At 39.9% G+C, this 16,544-nt stretch overlaps 1 protein-coding gene across 2 annotated transcripts; it reads left to right on the forward strand.

Annotated features, from left to right (window-relative positions):
* The first annotated feature begins 7,397 nt into the window (after window positions 1-7,397).
* On the forward strand, window positions 7,398-16,398 carry LOC105839189 (proline-rich extensin-like protein EPR1). 2 transcript variants are annotated; one of them, XM_012685325.3, is made up of 4 exons: window positions 7,398-7,877; window positions 12,850-13,004; window positions 14,670-15,189; window positions 15,852-16,398. In XM_012685325.3, exons 1-4 carry the CDS (start codon window positions 7,860-7,862, stop codon window positions 16,170-16,172), a joined length of 1,014 nt encoding a protein of 337 aa, XP_012540779.1. In that variant the 5' UTR covers window positions 7,398-7,859; the 3' UTR covers window positions 16,173-16,398. The 2 variants fall into 2 exon arrangements, with proteins under 2 accessions (XP_012540779.1, XP_036145824.1); XM_036289931.1 differs by lacking the exon at window positions 7,398-7,877 and adding an exon at window positions 10,192-12,080.
* Window positions 16,399-16,544: the final 146 nt, after the last annotated feature.

Genomic DNA, 16,544 nt, shown 5'->3' on the forward strand with positions numbered 1-16,544 from the left:
CTCTGACTTGGACATCCTCGGGTGGACTCGATCGTTTTCCAGACCACGGAAAGGATGCGGCTATACGCATCCCGCGCGACTACACGCACTTCGACGTCGATCACTCGGGCGCGATCGCGAAACCACACGTCGTCGTCGTCGTCGTCGTCGTCGTCGTCCCGTCGGCGACGAGGACAGGTGAGAGGGCAGGTGACTGCGCGACGCGTGCACTCTCGCCTGCACTCGCGGGACGTCGAGCTCCCCGAAGAAGAAGAGGAAAGACGAGGAAGAAGAACCGAGCGCACTCTCGCCGAACGGGCGTTCCGCCGCCATCTACGGCCCCTATCCTCGTCACTCCGCTCCTGTTGCCGGCTTATCCTACCGCGCCGCGGCAGGAATCACGGACAATTAATCATAAAAGGCGCGCGAGGGTTCCGAGGTTCACCGGGTACCGCGTATATATCGACGATGACGCTCGCGGTGATGCAGGCATGCAGGAGCGGACGACGACGACGACGACGACGACGAACGTGACACGCCGCAGAAAAAAGGGATGCACGGGACGGAGCAGGACGAGGGAAGAGGAGGAACGCGAAGAAACCGGTTTCACCGGGGAGAGTTTTATGCCCCTCCCCCTCCTCCCTGCCCTCCCCCCCTCCCCCTGACAATTCGACGAGCGCGATCTGTCTGGGCTTTGCTCGCCATCGTCTTCGTCGTCGTCGTCGTCGTCGTCGTCGTCGCTGACTCGGCACGACTCGACTTCTCCTCTCGCGAGAATGCACTTCTCTCTGCTCCGGTGCACTACCTACCCATCTACCTACCAACCTACCTACCTACCTACCTGCTGCTCGCCCTGCCTGCCCGCTTGCCTGCCTGCTCGCTTGTTCGCCCATGTCTGCCTACCAACCTACCTATCTACCTGACTGCCTGCCTGCGACCGCCCTCGCGGAATTCCTGGCCGCGAGACTCCGCTGATTTTCACGAAGGGGGCACAAGCGAGAGACGCGAGCTGCACTCGCCTGGATCCCTACCAGGGATGCAGGCCATCTCTCGCGAGAGATATTCCGCGATAACTGCGCGGGGACCCAACGCCGAGATTTTTACTTTACAAGTTTACACGATTTTTCTTCCGTAAAATTTGTTGTAAAGCTCACCTTCTTGCCGTTTGCCGTACGACGTCTTAACCCTCGCGGCTCCTGAATATTATTGTACAATTATTGATCGTCTGGAAGCTAATGAAATATAAAATTATATTTAAGTAATACGAAGAATAGATTGTCAATAAGAGGTAGCACTTAATGTAAGAGCAATAAATTTATTTAGGTTGATGTTAAACGCGTTGCAACGCGAATGCAAATGAAATTATGTACACCGAGCATGCAAACGTAACGTTTCGACTCACAATTCGAGTCCTCTTCAGTGCAGCAGTATGAAATCGCAAATGATGTAAAAACGGATATATCGAAGGTGCAAAAGATCTTCCTCGCGATCAAATAAGAATAAAAGATAAGTCAAATAAGAAGGGGAAAAAGAAGATAATCTGTCAGTTACAGTTAAAAATGTGAAGGTTTTACTTTGTTAATGTCAAACAACAGAATGCGAACAATCCAAATAAATTTATTGCACACTTATATCCAGCGCTGGCTCTTATTGTTAGTGGCAATCTTTTCTTCAGCGTATTATTTAAATTATTAGAGCCTTATTAACGGTTTTCAATTTATTATATATTTGCGTACAATGTATTGTGCAATTTATTTTCAATAAAACTCTGCTTACTTTGGTTATCAAACGTTGATCAATTCTTGTCACATTCTCTCGAACGCAATCGCTTCGTACATACGTTTCTGATAATTAAACAAGATTAAAGTTGGACGTTAAACTCGTAATATAATATATAATTTTGCGTTTATGTTAAAATTTTTGTGGTCATTTTATTTATCATTAGATTCTAAGCGTAATTTGAATAACGATTTAAATGCTTTTCCATGCTAATGCTCTATGTTTACTTTCAAGAGTCAAGATAGATCGAAAGTGACCGTTCAAGTTTCATTAATCGGCATTAATTCAAACGGAGATTGTTAACGCTAATAAATTGGCAACTCGCAACTTTTTGATTGACACGTATATATTGCATAAACCTTCAATATAGTGTGCAATAAGATTGTGCAATAATATTGAGCGTCTAATTAAAAGCCATTTATATTGAATTCTAAAGATCACTGTACAATATTAACATTCAATAATAAGCGTCCAAGAGCCGCTTCGCGATAGAATATGAAAAAGGATATCCTTATTGGTCCAATCATGGACATCTCGCGATCTTGCGTCATTTTTTAATTTATTCAAAATCGTTGAAAAATTTTCTAAAAAAAACTCGTGCACACTAATTTTCAGAAATTGACTGCAAAATAAAACGTAGTATTATTTAACTGTCTCGAAAACTTCGATAAACGTCCATGAAATAGAAATCGGTCACAAAGTACTTAATTGGACCTTAATCGTTAATCCTCGAGTAAAACAGTTTGACAAGTGTTGCAAGTAGAGCCGACGGCTACATGTCTCGGTACATGTTGGAACTGTCGATGCAAATATTCTCGTATCGTCGTGAAATTTAAGCGCGACTCAATGGCACTTTAACTTGAAAGCACCTGTCATCTCCCCGCGCCGCGCTCCCTCATCCAGATGCGACATTTGTGGCGAAGAAGCGAGAGTACTTGCCAACGCGACGCAAAAGAAAAACCTCCTCCGCGGTTTCACGGTGCGCAGTGACAGCGGGGCGGAAGAGGGGAGAGGAGGGAAAACGGAATGAGTTGAAGTTGCGTTAGACCGTAGATCGCAAGAGTCTGGCGTCAAGTATTGTAAAATCTTTCCTCGCTCTATAATCTATCCGGCTTTGTGTTACACTTTCTTCGACATTCAGCCCTAGACAACTCTCTAAATTTCCTAGAGTGGAACATTGCTCTAAAAGAGTGAAAATCGAACGTATCTAAGTTCGAGTGATTTGTCACTCTAATTAGAGTGCATTTTCACTCATGCAACATTTTCACTCTAATTAGAGTGACAAATCACTTGAACTTAAATATGTTTGATTTTCACTCTTTTAGAGTAATGTTTCACTCTAGGAAATTTAGAGAGCAGTTTTCTACATCTTTCGCCTGTCCGTTTTTTATATAACATAGAAAATAAAAAAGAGAGAGAGAGAGAGAGAGAAGACGGACGGAGGAATTCCATATCGTGAAACGTTCATGTTCGATCCACTTTAATCTCCAACAATGTCCCCTCGAGTCGATTGAGCGTATCGCGAGCTGTAATCTCGACATACCGTCCTGACATTCTAATGAATCCCGATGAAGGATGGGCGCGACGGTATACGAGCTTTAATGAGATACGGAGCAGACAGAGTGCAAGGAAAGAAAGACGAATCGAGAAGCGCGCGGATGTGCGATATGCAAAATGTCGGCCGGTACACAAAAGCCATCGATTCAGGTCGGTCGGACGAGAGGAAAACTCTCGCGCCTCGCGCGTGTTTCGCGCGTGTAATGCGCCTGCACGCTCGCTCGCTCGCGCATTCCTGCGCCGCGCCGCGCCGGCGGGATGATAGAGGCGTAATACGTGCGAGCGCGCGGCGCGCTTGCCATCCGCGGTTGCCAGCCAGCCGGCGAGGATACGGGATCGGCAAGGAGAGCCGACCGGCCGGCTTCGTCGGCCCCGGCACTGACCTTGGACGCGCGCGCGCGCTCGCGAGCCTTCGAGAGGCCGAGAGCACCGCAGACGCGAGCCGCCTTTAGAAGCAGCACGCCTCGTTCCTTTCGTCGTCACCGGGCGGCGGAGGAGCGCCTTAGCAGGGGTGTACTCCCGAAAGAGCTGCCACCAGGTTGCTGTCGCGACTTCACTCTTGGCTCCACTCGGAGGGGGAAAAAAGAACGGGGAAACGTGATAATATGTTACTGAGGAAAAAATGTTAATTTGAATAAATTGTTCAACTTGATTAAATTTCTTCAGTTCAAGTATTTAACTGAAATACTTAAAGTACTTGAACTTTGATTCAAGTATTTACATATTTGACTGAAATAAGAAATTTTAATCAGAAAAGAAATTTAATCGAGTTGAAAAATTTAGTCAAATTAATAATTTATACTGAACAATAAAATGAATTAAAATACACGCGTAACTCATACGTGTAAATATTGTAAAATATTAATTATATTAATAAAAAATATCAAAATTTTAAACATATATTGCTGACAATAAAATTAAAATATATCGAATACTTGAAGAATCTATTACAGGTGGATGTTGAAGAGTATTGTACAAGAAAAAGATTGAATTATGAAATTGAATTATGAATAGGTGTATTCTTGATTTTAAGTCTTCAGAATACTTTGGATTTACTTCTTAAGCTTTATTGTTATGTCCATAATAAATTTTGCAAATTTTTGTCGCCAGGTAATATTTACACACATACTTCTTAATTTTATTGTGTGTATTTTGTTAAACTTATTGTGTACTTTAACTTATTTTGTTGTTAACTTTTAATTAGACTGTTAATTAGACAGTAATATGTTGCGATATTTATCACTTGATCATATTCTTTTTTGCTTTTTTCCCTTCTGCATCGCAAAGTGGTTAAGTGACTCTTTTTACCGCATGCATCACATCTCTGTCGCTTCCACGATGATCGATATTCTCGTTTCGAATGTAGAAAGAAAAAATTATTTGTGTAGCAAGAGGAGAACGAGATTTCTCTCGCTTTTCTAAAATTACTTGTCATATTATATTAATTAAGTATTTACAATTGGGATGAGATTTGCTCTCTCGCGGAGAGTAATATGGCTTATACAACCACGGCGAAATTAAGAATAGAATTCGAAAACAATTACCGTCGAAAAAAAAAAACGAGGTAATTTATCTCAAACGTAGTGAGAATATAATGTCGACTTGGTACCAGGTGCATCCTGATCCGACTACACTCCTGCGAAAGAGAGTGCAGGACGAGTTTCTAGCGACTTCCACTGAAGAATACAAAGTCGCAAAAAGTTCTACTCGTGCTCTCATCTCTTACCGACCATCTCTCGATAATAATAAATTCCGACGAAAAAGTTATTTACCCTTTAAATATTCACCTTCGTGATAACCTGTAATATAAAATGATATAATATAGTAATATTAGAATATTATTTCTGTATAACGAACTTTCTACTTCGTAAATCTATATTTACACCCTTCCTTTTCTCTATTTTTTAAATACCTGATCCTGTATATGTTGATCAGAGAAATATTCTTCATTTACTTTTTACCTCGAGATTTGACATTAAGTTACGATAAATTTAGTTATGTCATAGTGTCATAATATAGAAAATGAAAAAGATTTTATTAATTATACGTTGATTTACCTAACATAATCTTTATCGATTTTACTTTGTGCCAATTAGCTATCACCAAACTTAATCATCCATATATATAAATTTCTTATATGTAAACAAGATATATATAATATTGACTATCATGAATTTTTTATCTTTTATAATCACAATAAATTTTTACAGACATTTACAGAAATCAATTTTCTTGCATAGATTTATCTATGACATTAATTTTCGTCGATTTCACTTCATATCAATTAATTATCGATAAAATTGTATTGTAAATACGAAAGAACTGTAAAAACTATTACTGTTTTTTTTTTTTTTTTTTTTAGATATAGCGAGATTGGCTGATATTTTGGCTGTTGGCGATTTTCTACCTTTTACAGCTGCAACAAAGTGCTTATTGCAAACAGAAACCAGTTCCGTTTATTAGAGAGAACACTGCACTGTAACAACACTTGCGCGTGAGGCATAAACTTGACAGGATATTGCGTAATTATTGCCTTCCTTCACATCTATACGTGATTTACGTGACAGTTGATTAGCCATCAATGTTCGCTACCGCGACAAATTATTCATAATTCCCCCATCCGCAATGAGATCTCAATCCAGATAAAATTGTACGAATCCTTGGGACAAACACAAATCAATCAGACATTTTTTTTACTTTCTTATGATTATTTTGACATATGAATTTTCAAACCGGCATGCTAACTAAAAATGAATTAGCAAATTATAAAGTTAAATTAATTAAACTAGTGCTCCAAATTAAATTAAATTGATAATATTAAATATATTATATTAAGAGTTATATTTAAAATAATAGTATATTATTTTTTAAATGCTCAGTGAAATCAATTTGTGTTTAAACTAAATATTAATTTTATAATAACAAATTGTATATTAAGAATGATAAAACTTTTCAAAAAATTGTCACTTTTTAAAATAGAAGTACATAACTGTTTTTAGTAATAAAATAAATATTTGATCCAAATGTTTTATTCACATGAGATATATGATATTGTATGAAATTCTGTTTGCGGCATGATTAATTTGATTTATAGCTGAAGCTTCGGAACGTAACCTTCGTCGTAAGTACAGGGATACTTGTGTCACACATCCCCCGTATCTAACGTTGCGAATGCGAAATAAAAAATTGTCTGCAGCGGCGGACGCGGGGGATGCCTTCAGTCGCGCTTCACCTTAATTAGCGATCGTGGTTTCTACGTGTCGTAAGGTGTCTCATCAATCTTCGCATTAACTTCTGGCGACAGAGGAAACCTGACCGATAGATTGAAACGCATCTGCGTAAAATACACAGCAACGATGATTCGCGGCGTGATTGATGGTGTTGCGCGCGCTAGTCATTCTGAGACCATTCAGCAGTCATTATTGATCCCCGTTTGTGTAATCTTTTTGCCACTCAGAAACAGTTACATCTATTCGGCAGGTGTTATCTATCAATTATTCCGAAATTTGACGTGGATATTTCTCGTAATTTATTTGTGGTACGCAAGAAGGGGACACAAGCGTCATCATAAATCGGGCGACACTCGATAATTCGAGGGATCTCGAATTAATCCTTACTCTTTTTTTTTCTCGAGCGAGCAATGCTGGACTGGGCGAGGGAGAAATCGGAAGGGGTGAGTTCAAGGCGGACTCGAGTTCGCGAGCGACAATGCAATCGCGTTAACACACGTTGAGATCTGCCATCTGCACAGAATAACAATATTAATAAATATTAATATTTAGTATTTGAATATTAGCAGTAAATGTTGGTTATTATAAATAAAAAGCAATATATTTAATAACGATAATCTTACCTATGTATAATTTAATTTTCTTAAAAAATTTGATAATCATAAATTTCAGCAAAATATACTTTTATTCCAATATTGATAATAATAATAATAATAATAATGTTAAAAAAATGTAATTCTATCTTGAAAACAATGTTATTTGAAGATATTTTCTATTTGATAATTTTCTCTTTGTTAACTTATGAAATTTATTATTATCAAATTATTTCTCTTAATGAAATTATATCCAACTGCTTAATCTCATTTCAATAATTAACATTTCGAAAGCAAAGATAACATAATTTTCAAAACAAGAATATTATCTCTATTGTGCATGCGATCGCGGCATCGATCTCGATCGACGGTCCTCGCGGGCAGGGGAGGAGCAGCATCCTCTCTGCGATCTCCGCGAGCGGAGCCAAGCCGAGCGGAGCGGAGCGGCGGCGCGGCGGTGGATCGTTTCGCGCCCGCTCGCGGGCGCGAGCGCGCGGAACACAATTCCTGGATGGAAAGTTGACCGGCCGTGGCTGCATGGGAATTTAAACGGGGATATAAGTATAAGAACGCGGAGACGGGGAGTCGTTCGCGGTAGTGTGAGGCACAAACGCGCCACGGCACCACACCCAGCTGTGCCCGGAGTTGACGTTGCGACGACGGCGACGAACAACAACAAGTGAGAGACGACAGCAGCAGGACACGACAGGACATACCGGCCATGCGCGTCGCGCTGATCGTGAGTACACTGTCGGCGAGAGGCGTCCAAGTGCAGTTCTCCAACCGCGCGCGGATCTACCCTTGTCCCTTGCCCGCCACTCAACCCCCTTCGAAAATAGCTCGCGCGCTCGCGAAGCGCGAAGATGTCCGTTCCTCGAATTTCTGAATCTTCAAAATCCTATGGATATAATCCTGGGACTGGACACCGCGATGTGTATAACACACGATTGAATCCGAAAAAGCAATGATCATGATATTTCTTGATAAAAGTTACACAAGAAATATTGTTTAAGCATCGATCCTTTCTGTGTTATTTTCGACGCATCCCTTTCTTCTCCGACGTGCGTCATTTTATATTTTTCACGTGAGATCGAATGTTTTTTTTAATTTTAAAAAATATGTGGAGATATAATCGAACGATATTAAAGATTGGCTGCAGAATATTTTTAATTTAATTCAAGAATTCAATTATTTGATGATATTTATGGGTTACAAGTATCTAATTCAAAAAATATTTGAAGCACGATCAGTTTATTAGCAAAATAATTTCTTAATCGTCATAGTTTATGTTTACTCTCTAAATTTCCTAGAGTGAAACATTACTCTAAAAGAGTGAAAATCGAACTTATCTAAGTTCGAGTGATTTGTCATTACTCTAATTAGAGTGAAAATGTTGCATGAGTGAAAATGCACTCTATATTTTACTCTAATTAGAATAAAAAATCACTCTGATAGAGTGCATTTTCACTCTAATTAGAGTGACAAATCACTCGAACTGAGATATATTCGATTTTCACTCTTTTAGAGTAATGCTAGCGCCACACTATGCGCGTATTCGCGATTCGTACGATTCGTAATTCGTAATTGGCGATTTATCTGACGTTCATGAATAGTGTGGAGAGAAAATTTCGTTGATTCATCATGCGCGATTCGTCATTCGCACTGATTCGCTGGTCGAGTGGTCAGATAAATCGCGATTTATGAATTACGAATCGCGAATTCGCGCATGGTGTAGCGCTAGCATAATGTTTCACTCTAGGAAATTTAAAGAGTACATTGTTTACAACTGTTTCCTATACGTTTTCTTCTGTACTTAACAATTTCTAATATGATATATCATTACTTGTATATCTTTAAAGGCAAGTGACATTTTTAAAACCATCTCGCTAATTGCACGTAATCCAAAACGTAATCGCTTATATTTATTTATAACACCAACGCTGCATTATGTTATTGCGCGTAATCAAATCTTACGTAATACATCTGTCGAATATTTTAGTTACGTAACACGGTGTTTTATTATGCAAACCTGTATCATACTTAACATCTGTTGACTCTCCCTTTCGGCCCGCCACACGAAATAAATTATATAACGTTCGACAGTAATTATATCCTTTGACGTGATATATTATATGAAATAATTAACAACAACAGGTTGTTCGTCTTCGGAAGGTTTCTCCTTCCCGCGGCGGTCGTTTCTTCTTCTTGCGTACTTTTTTTTTAACGCGTAACACGCGAAACTGTGCGCATAACTAACTCCGCCTGTTTCGATCACTTTCATCTTTTAACCCTCGAGTGGCGTCGGTGAGATTTTAGCGGTGTGAGTGGTCGCCGGGCTGCGCGACGGATATTTAAATAAATGGCACCACGAGCAGAGCGTGATAATTATCGCTTTTTTGCGACATAAGTTGAGGAAAGGGAGGACTGTTGCAATTTCAATTTATCGCGCGGAACGGGAATGTGCATCACGAAGGTCCGTTCGCCTCATTGCGAATTAATTTCAATTTATCATTTCTTTAACACTTTGGAAAGAGGTAAATCGATTTATTACGTGCATTTATTGAACGTCTTTTCGCACCAGAAAATATATTACTAAATATTATATATTTTTTAAAAATTATCTTTCAATATCTTCATTTAATTAAAAAAAAATTTAACTACTATAATACATTGGAGAATTAAATTTTTTTTAATTAAATGAAGATATTAAAAGAAAGTCTCTTGAGAAAAAACAAATTTGTTAACATCTCAAGCTTCCGTATTTAAAAAATAATTGAGAAACCTTGCGCAATTAAATCGACCATTTTCGATTTAGTCCAGCACCTTTATGACACTTCTATAATTCTATCTTAGAATTTTGATTACAAATTCTTTTGTTAAAAATATGTATCGCGCGAAATCGAACGAAAGGGACGTCTCGCGCGAAATCCCGAGACTTTCGTCTCTCTTTCTCGAAGAAGAATGAACCGCGCATTGGGGAGTTCGCGGGTTCCGTTCGGCACCCGCGACGGCCGAAAATCGTCAATCGGGCTACGGGCGAGCCCGAGTGAAAGCGCCGCTGCAGGAAAAAGCCGCGGAGCGGATTATCTCGCCGCCGTATTCCGCGTAAACGAGTCGGTGCGCGCGTGCCCCCGAAACGAATTCGCCGACTCGACTCGACTCGCGCCGCCGCCTCCCGTGCATTCCAACGACGTCGTGGCCACACGTGTCGTTAAAATCTGCTTGGTGCACCATTTCTGGTCTGGATGCACCCGGCTCGGGAAGGGATTTCCCACGTGGATGCGGCCGAAACTCGTTTTATGCGTCTGTAATCCGCGATATAAAATTATATTCATAATTTTACGTGCCCCATAAAATTGACTTTATGGCGATCCACCGTCCGTATTATTAGAGCTCGGGGGGTAGGAATTTTATTTTACGTTATCGCGCGGTCCTCCGGATAGCGGAAGGCATTTGAATAATAATCGGAGTATACGTATGCAAAGTGTATAGGGAGATAAATGTCAAAACATACCGTATAGGATTGTAAACTGGAAATTTATGCCTTGAAGTCTTCGCGGATTCTCAATTGTCCGCGGTAGATTTGAAAGACTTTAAGAGCGCGCATTAATCGACGTTATGAAATTACGAACGAGTTTATATTTTTGCGCGCGAGTTAATAAACAACTGCGCCCGCAGTTTACTTGCATTCCGGTAAGTTTTTTATTTATAGATAACATCTTACGTGGCTCGTTCATTGACCTTGTTTTGCATTTCGGCTACTTGGCACAACCGAGCATCTTGATCTTTTTTTTTTTTTTTAACAAATAATGGAAATAATTTTTAATTATTAATAATAAAGCAAACTAAACTCCGGTACGTCTATATAGAAAAAGTCGCGGTAAGAAAATTTTGTTTTTCAGACCGAAGAAATCTAGGAACGTATTTTCCCTCGTCCCGTTACGTTACATTACAGCATAGAAAAAAGAAGCAGAAATTACTATTTAATAAACTTGCAAACGGAGTTAATTCGATTCTGCGATGAAAGTGAAACACACACACACACACGCGCGGCCGGCCGATAGACGGTTACCTCAATTTCCATTTGCGGTTTCTACCTTTCGACGCAACGCGCATAACGCGTATTCACATCTACTTTTCGCACTTCCCGTCGCCGGCCGAGCCGGTCGTCGTCGTCGTCGTTGTCGCTTAAATGTCACGCCGATCAAACAGGTACAGGCGCGCGGGTTACTTACTTATGCCCGGGATGCCTGTGCGTATACCCATGCAACTTAAGGCTGAATCGAATCACTTTCTCTTTTCTCCCGAACGCGAGACGCGTGCCCGATTTTTGCGTACGTATTACAACGCGAGCAGACCGGCACGACAAGCCGGCGTAACGCCGGTTATTATTGGTTCCGGTATCCCGAAACCTTTTCTTCCTTATTCTTTTTTCCCCTTGTTTCAGTAACGATCGCTATTATTATTAGCACTGCGGCGCGTATGTGCAGCGAATCCCCAACGATATGTATATCAGTGAAAACTCGGAAGGAGATTATTTTAACGACCGCCGTCTGTCGATTTCGTTATTTCTTCTTTCTTTTTTTCCCCTTCGGAGAAATCACGGGGATTGCGGATGATTAGCGTGCGATTTCAAGAGCGCGACAGCCAGTAATTTCATTATCGTTGCCGTTTCCTCCGAGAGAATCGCGTACGTCGAGGAACCGACGAGAGTAACAAAACGTTAACACGCGACGTGGCAATCATCGCTAATTCTGTACAATGCTCGTTTTCCCGCGGGTATTACGATCGTCGACGATTCTCGGAGTGGCGGGGTGTCTTTAATTAAATCGCGGGCAAATTTTTTCTGTAAAAAGCGCCCAGAGGTATTTTCAGTATTTCTAAGGATTTGTCAAATGTCCCAGACAAAAGTCGCATGATCTGAGAGGAGGGACAAGTAATGGTAATTTTAAAAAAATGGAATTGCATTATTTTGTTGTATGATGCAATTTCTCTAATTATTTTGCATGTAAAAATATTAGAGTAGACTTTTTATACTTTACTCTGATACATTTTGACATAATGTGTAAAATATTTTGTAAACTATAAATTTTACAATATTTGAACCTTAATATTTTTTTATGTACAGAATGATGAGATGAATTAATTTACTTAATTAATTAAACTACTCATAGTTACTTAAAAACGCATAATTTTGGAACTATATACACAAAAAAAAGAATATTCTTGTTTTGACAATATCTCCAGTTTCAAAACTGGAAATCTTGAGATTATATCGCGTTAAATCAAAAAGATTTACTTGAATAAAGATTTATTTCAAAATTTTATATAGTTTAACCAAGGAATATTCTTGTTATTTAAGAATAATTTTCTTGAATGGAAAAGAAAAAATGTTGGATAAAAAATACTGTATGTTCAAATCGAAGATTAAAAATATATTATTTTGATAATTTTTTTAGAATAAAATTATCAAAATAATATATTTTTGAAATAACAATTATAGTATTGAAATAAGGCTATAATATTATTGAAATTCAAGATTTTCAAATTTTTCTAAGAAGATTATATTGTTGCTTATATATGAAACAATAAATGCGTTCATATGAATATATAAGAGTTAATTTGACACTTGCTTTTTTTCTGTTTACGTGGCCGGAAAATTGTGATCGAGGAACGACGTTGTGGCAATTTAAGGGAATTTTCCTTTTCAGTTCTTGGCATGCGCTGCCGCGCTCTGCGCTGCACAGGATGGGCCGAGGGAACCGATCCCGATACGAGCGACTCGCTATCAGAGATTACCCCCGCGACCAGGCGGCACCGGACCGGCGTTTCCCAATCAACGATTTCGCCGACCGATCTCCTTCAAGTAATATGTCTATAATTATACACATGGCTTAACTTGTTTTTTATCTCTTTTTTCCTAGTACTTGTGTATATGAGAATTATAAAAAGATAGAAGAGTGAATTTTAAAGTCATTTCTACATTGGTAAAAATTAGGGATGATCAATCTTGTAGAGTTTGAGTGAATTTAATCGATCAGATTTTCAGATCTGCTTTAAGAAATTTTGACAAAATTCTTTCCTTACATTTGTCTGTTCTTAAAGAACGTACATGACATACGAAGCGATCGAGCTCCTTCAAATAATATTTGTACTCTTAATCCAAAACTGGGATAATTTATGGCGCTCGAGCAATATTTCATTTTAAAAAAAGAGAGATTTTTAGATGTACATGGTCTAAAATAATTTCAAACTTTTTACGTTTTCTTTTAATATATCTATAGTAGTACATGAGTTCGCGAAATCATCGAAAAATTTTCGTTCTTTTTCGATAATAGATCTAATACGACCTTGCTGGAAAATTTATTTATGATAAAAATATAAATAAATCGCGTACCAGAGGCACCTGCGTAATCTGACCGTAAGCAAACTATCTGAGCTATTGGAAAGGTGGGAAAACCAGTTTGGGCGACGCGCATATCTGTCTGCGAGGTGCAGAATAAACCTGCATACGCCGTTTGTTAATTAATCAACGACCCCAAGTTTCGTGCAACGTCCGCGAACATTGCACCAAGTAGGAAGCGCGCAATTACCGACGTGTATCTGAGAATAGCCGGAATTGCGCAATAACCATACGGATCTATCGCTTCTGGATAGGCTTGCAAATTGAAACAGGAAAGTTCGAATACCGTTCCACGTGAGCGGCTCTGTAAATATGTAAGTGCACAGTGTAAATGGTAAGGCGTAAAGTGGACTTGGCATTTTCATGTATTTCACTTTCTGCATTTTCGATCGGAAAAGTATATATTACTATTTATCATTTAAAAGTGCGATCGATATAATCTAATAGCGACATAGGAACGCGACGAGCAAAACCTTCGAGAACTGCCAATAAAAATTCCTCTGTACTGTACAAACATATCTATCTATAAATCTCTTGTTACTCTCTAAATTTCCTAGAGTGAAACATTACTCTAAAAGAGTGAAAATCGAACATATCTAAGTTCGAGTGATTTGTCACTAATTAGAATAAAAATTCACTCTTATAGCATGCATTTTCACTCTAAGAGTGACAAATCATTCGAACTTAGATATGTTCGATTTTCACTCTAGGAAATTTAGAGAGTAAACAGTTATAAGCTCAATTTTCACTCTATAAAAGTGAATTTTGATTTTTTACTATAGTGGCAAAGCTCAACCTTTAGAGTGACGTTTACTTCAAGATTCAGCGAACACGCTAAACGAAGAACTTACTCGCTAAATTTCCTAGAGTGAAATATTACTCTAAAAGAGTGAAAATCGAACATATCTAAGTTCGAGTGATTTGTCACTCTAATTAGAACGAAAATGCATTCTATAAGATTGAATTTTTACTCTAATTAGAGGAAAAATCAGCATGCATTTTCATTCTAATTAGAGTGACAAATCACTCGAACTTAGATATGTTCGATTTACACTCTTTTAGAGTAATATTTTACTCTAGGAAATTTAGAGAGTATATATATATTAATATCGTTTGCTAAAATTTCAGACCCCGCGGAGACGACGCGCCCGGTACGTTCCGGCCCGTCCGGCCGAATCTGCCGATAACCGCGCCTTCGTTCGCGCATCATGTGAAGCCGGTGAACGAGGAGCCCGAGGAGGAGGACGTGTCCTCCACCCACGAGGATGAGGATTCGCGCGACCAGAGCCAGGAGGTCAGGGGCCGGGACAGCGAGGAGGACCTGAGCGAGGAGATACCGCGCACGGCGGCGAATCCACCGCGAACGCTCCCGGTGATCCCGGGACCGGTGTACCGTCCGCCCGTCCAGACGGTGACGCCGGCGAGCGTCAGGGTGAGTCCCACGACCCTGCCGGTGCCACCCGTTCAGTATCGTCCAACACCGCCGCCGCCGCCGCCTATCCAGTACCGTCCGACGCAGAAGCCCACGAAGGCCCCGAGGAAGCAGATCGCCGACGACTTCACGTACCAGCAACCGATCAAACCGCCGCCGAAAGCGGTGAAGCCGTCCCAGGCTTACGAAATCCGCGGCAAGAAGCCGGTAGCGCAGGTAGGTCCAGCATCTCCCGCGCGAATAAATTTCTGTCTTGTGCTTTCAACGCCAAAATAAGCTCTTATGTTTCATGTAACTAATTCGTTAATTTTACTATCGACAGGAATAATACGAAACGCGCGAATTACGTGATCGAAATAGCTGATATAATCGGAGAGTACGAAAAGATAGAGTTTTGAAATCGGAAAGGTGAAAGCCGGAATCATCTGGCTGCGGTGCTCCTTTTTGTCCCGTGATAACGTCACATAACTCATAAACGCGGTCAGACCGAAACCTGTTCGCGCCCTCTTACGCAACGGTCTCTGGTCGAATTTGTGAAATGACACGCCCGGTGTTTTTCACGTGCTCTTTATAAACGAGTCTTGAGGTCACCTCGGACGACCAGAATTCTGAATATAAATTTAGTGTCTACACCGCGTAATAAAAAAAAAAAGTTCGAATCAGAATGCAACACACACATATATATATAAAATATACATTAAAATACATACACACATACACATTAAAATATTAAAATAATAAATTTTATTCTAGTATTCGGCTCGAAGTATGAGTCTTCTAATGCAGGGTTTAACACGCCGAGTTCATAATGCGTCATAAATCCATGTAGGATAATCTGCAGGGTTCTTTCTTAGGAAAGATTTTTCAATATTTTGTAGATCATTAGGCGATACCGACACGACAATCCGGACGGTTCCATTACGTGGGGCTTCGAAAACGATGACGGATCGTACAAGGAGGAAACAATCGGCGTGGATTGCATAACGAGCGGTAAATACGGGTACATTGATCCGGATGGTCTCCGACGCGAATATACATACGAGATGGGAATCAAGTGCGACGAGCAGGAACGAGAGGAGGAGGAAGAAGGTTTCGTGGATTATCAAGAGAACAAGCTGGTGCTCCCGGACGGAAAGACCATCGATCTCTCGTCAATGGGCAAAAAGCAACGTCGGCCCCAGTTCCAATACAGAAATTAAAGGAATAAGAGACTCGCATTTCGTAAATTCGCCATCGCCCTTGTCGCACTTAATTGTCGCGTAATAACTCATAAAAATGTAAAATCATGCGTTTCTTAGGATAAACTAGAATTAAATAAGTTAAGATATCGAGAGATTAGCGATACAAATAACGCGTAATTCCATGTAAGATCATTTAGTGTATTAGGCTTAATAAATAAAATAATAAACCGAAATATGAATAACATCATCAGCTTAAAATAATTGTACCTCCAGTACATTGAGCAAATCTCAATAATATAGTTCGCTGCGCGGAATGAGAAATTCGGCTTAATCTAAATCAATATTCATCATCAATATCCATCATACAATATTCAACACGCGATGATGAAA

Source organism: Monomorium pharaonis, chromosome 7 (genome assembly GCF_013373865.1).
Source record: "Monomorium pharaonis isolate MP-MQ-018 chromosome 7, ASM1337386v2, whole genome shotgun sequence".
Classification (NCBI taxonomy): domain Eukaryota; kingdom Metazoa; phylum Arthropoda; class Insecta; order Hymenoptera; family Formicidae; genus Monomorium; species Monomorium pharaonis.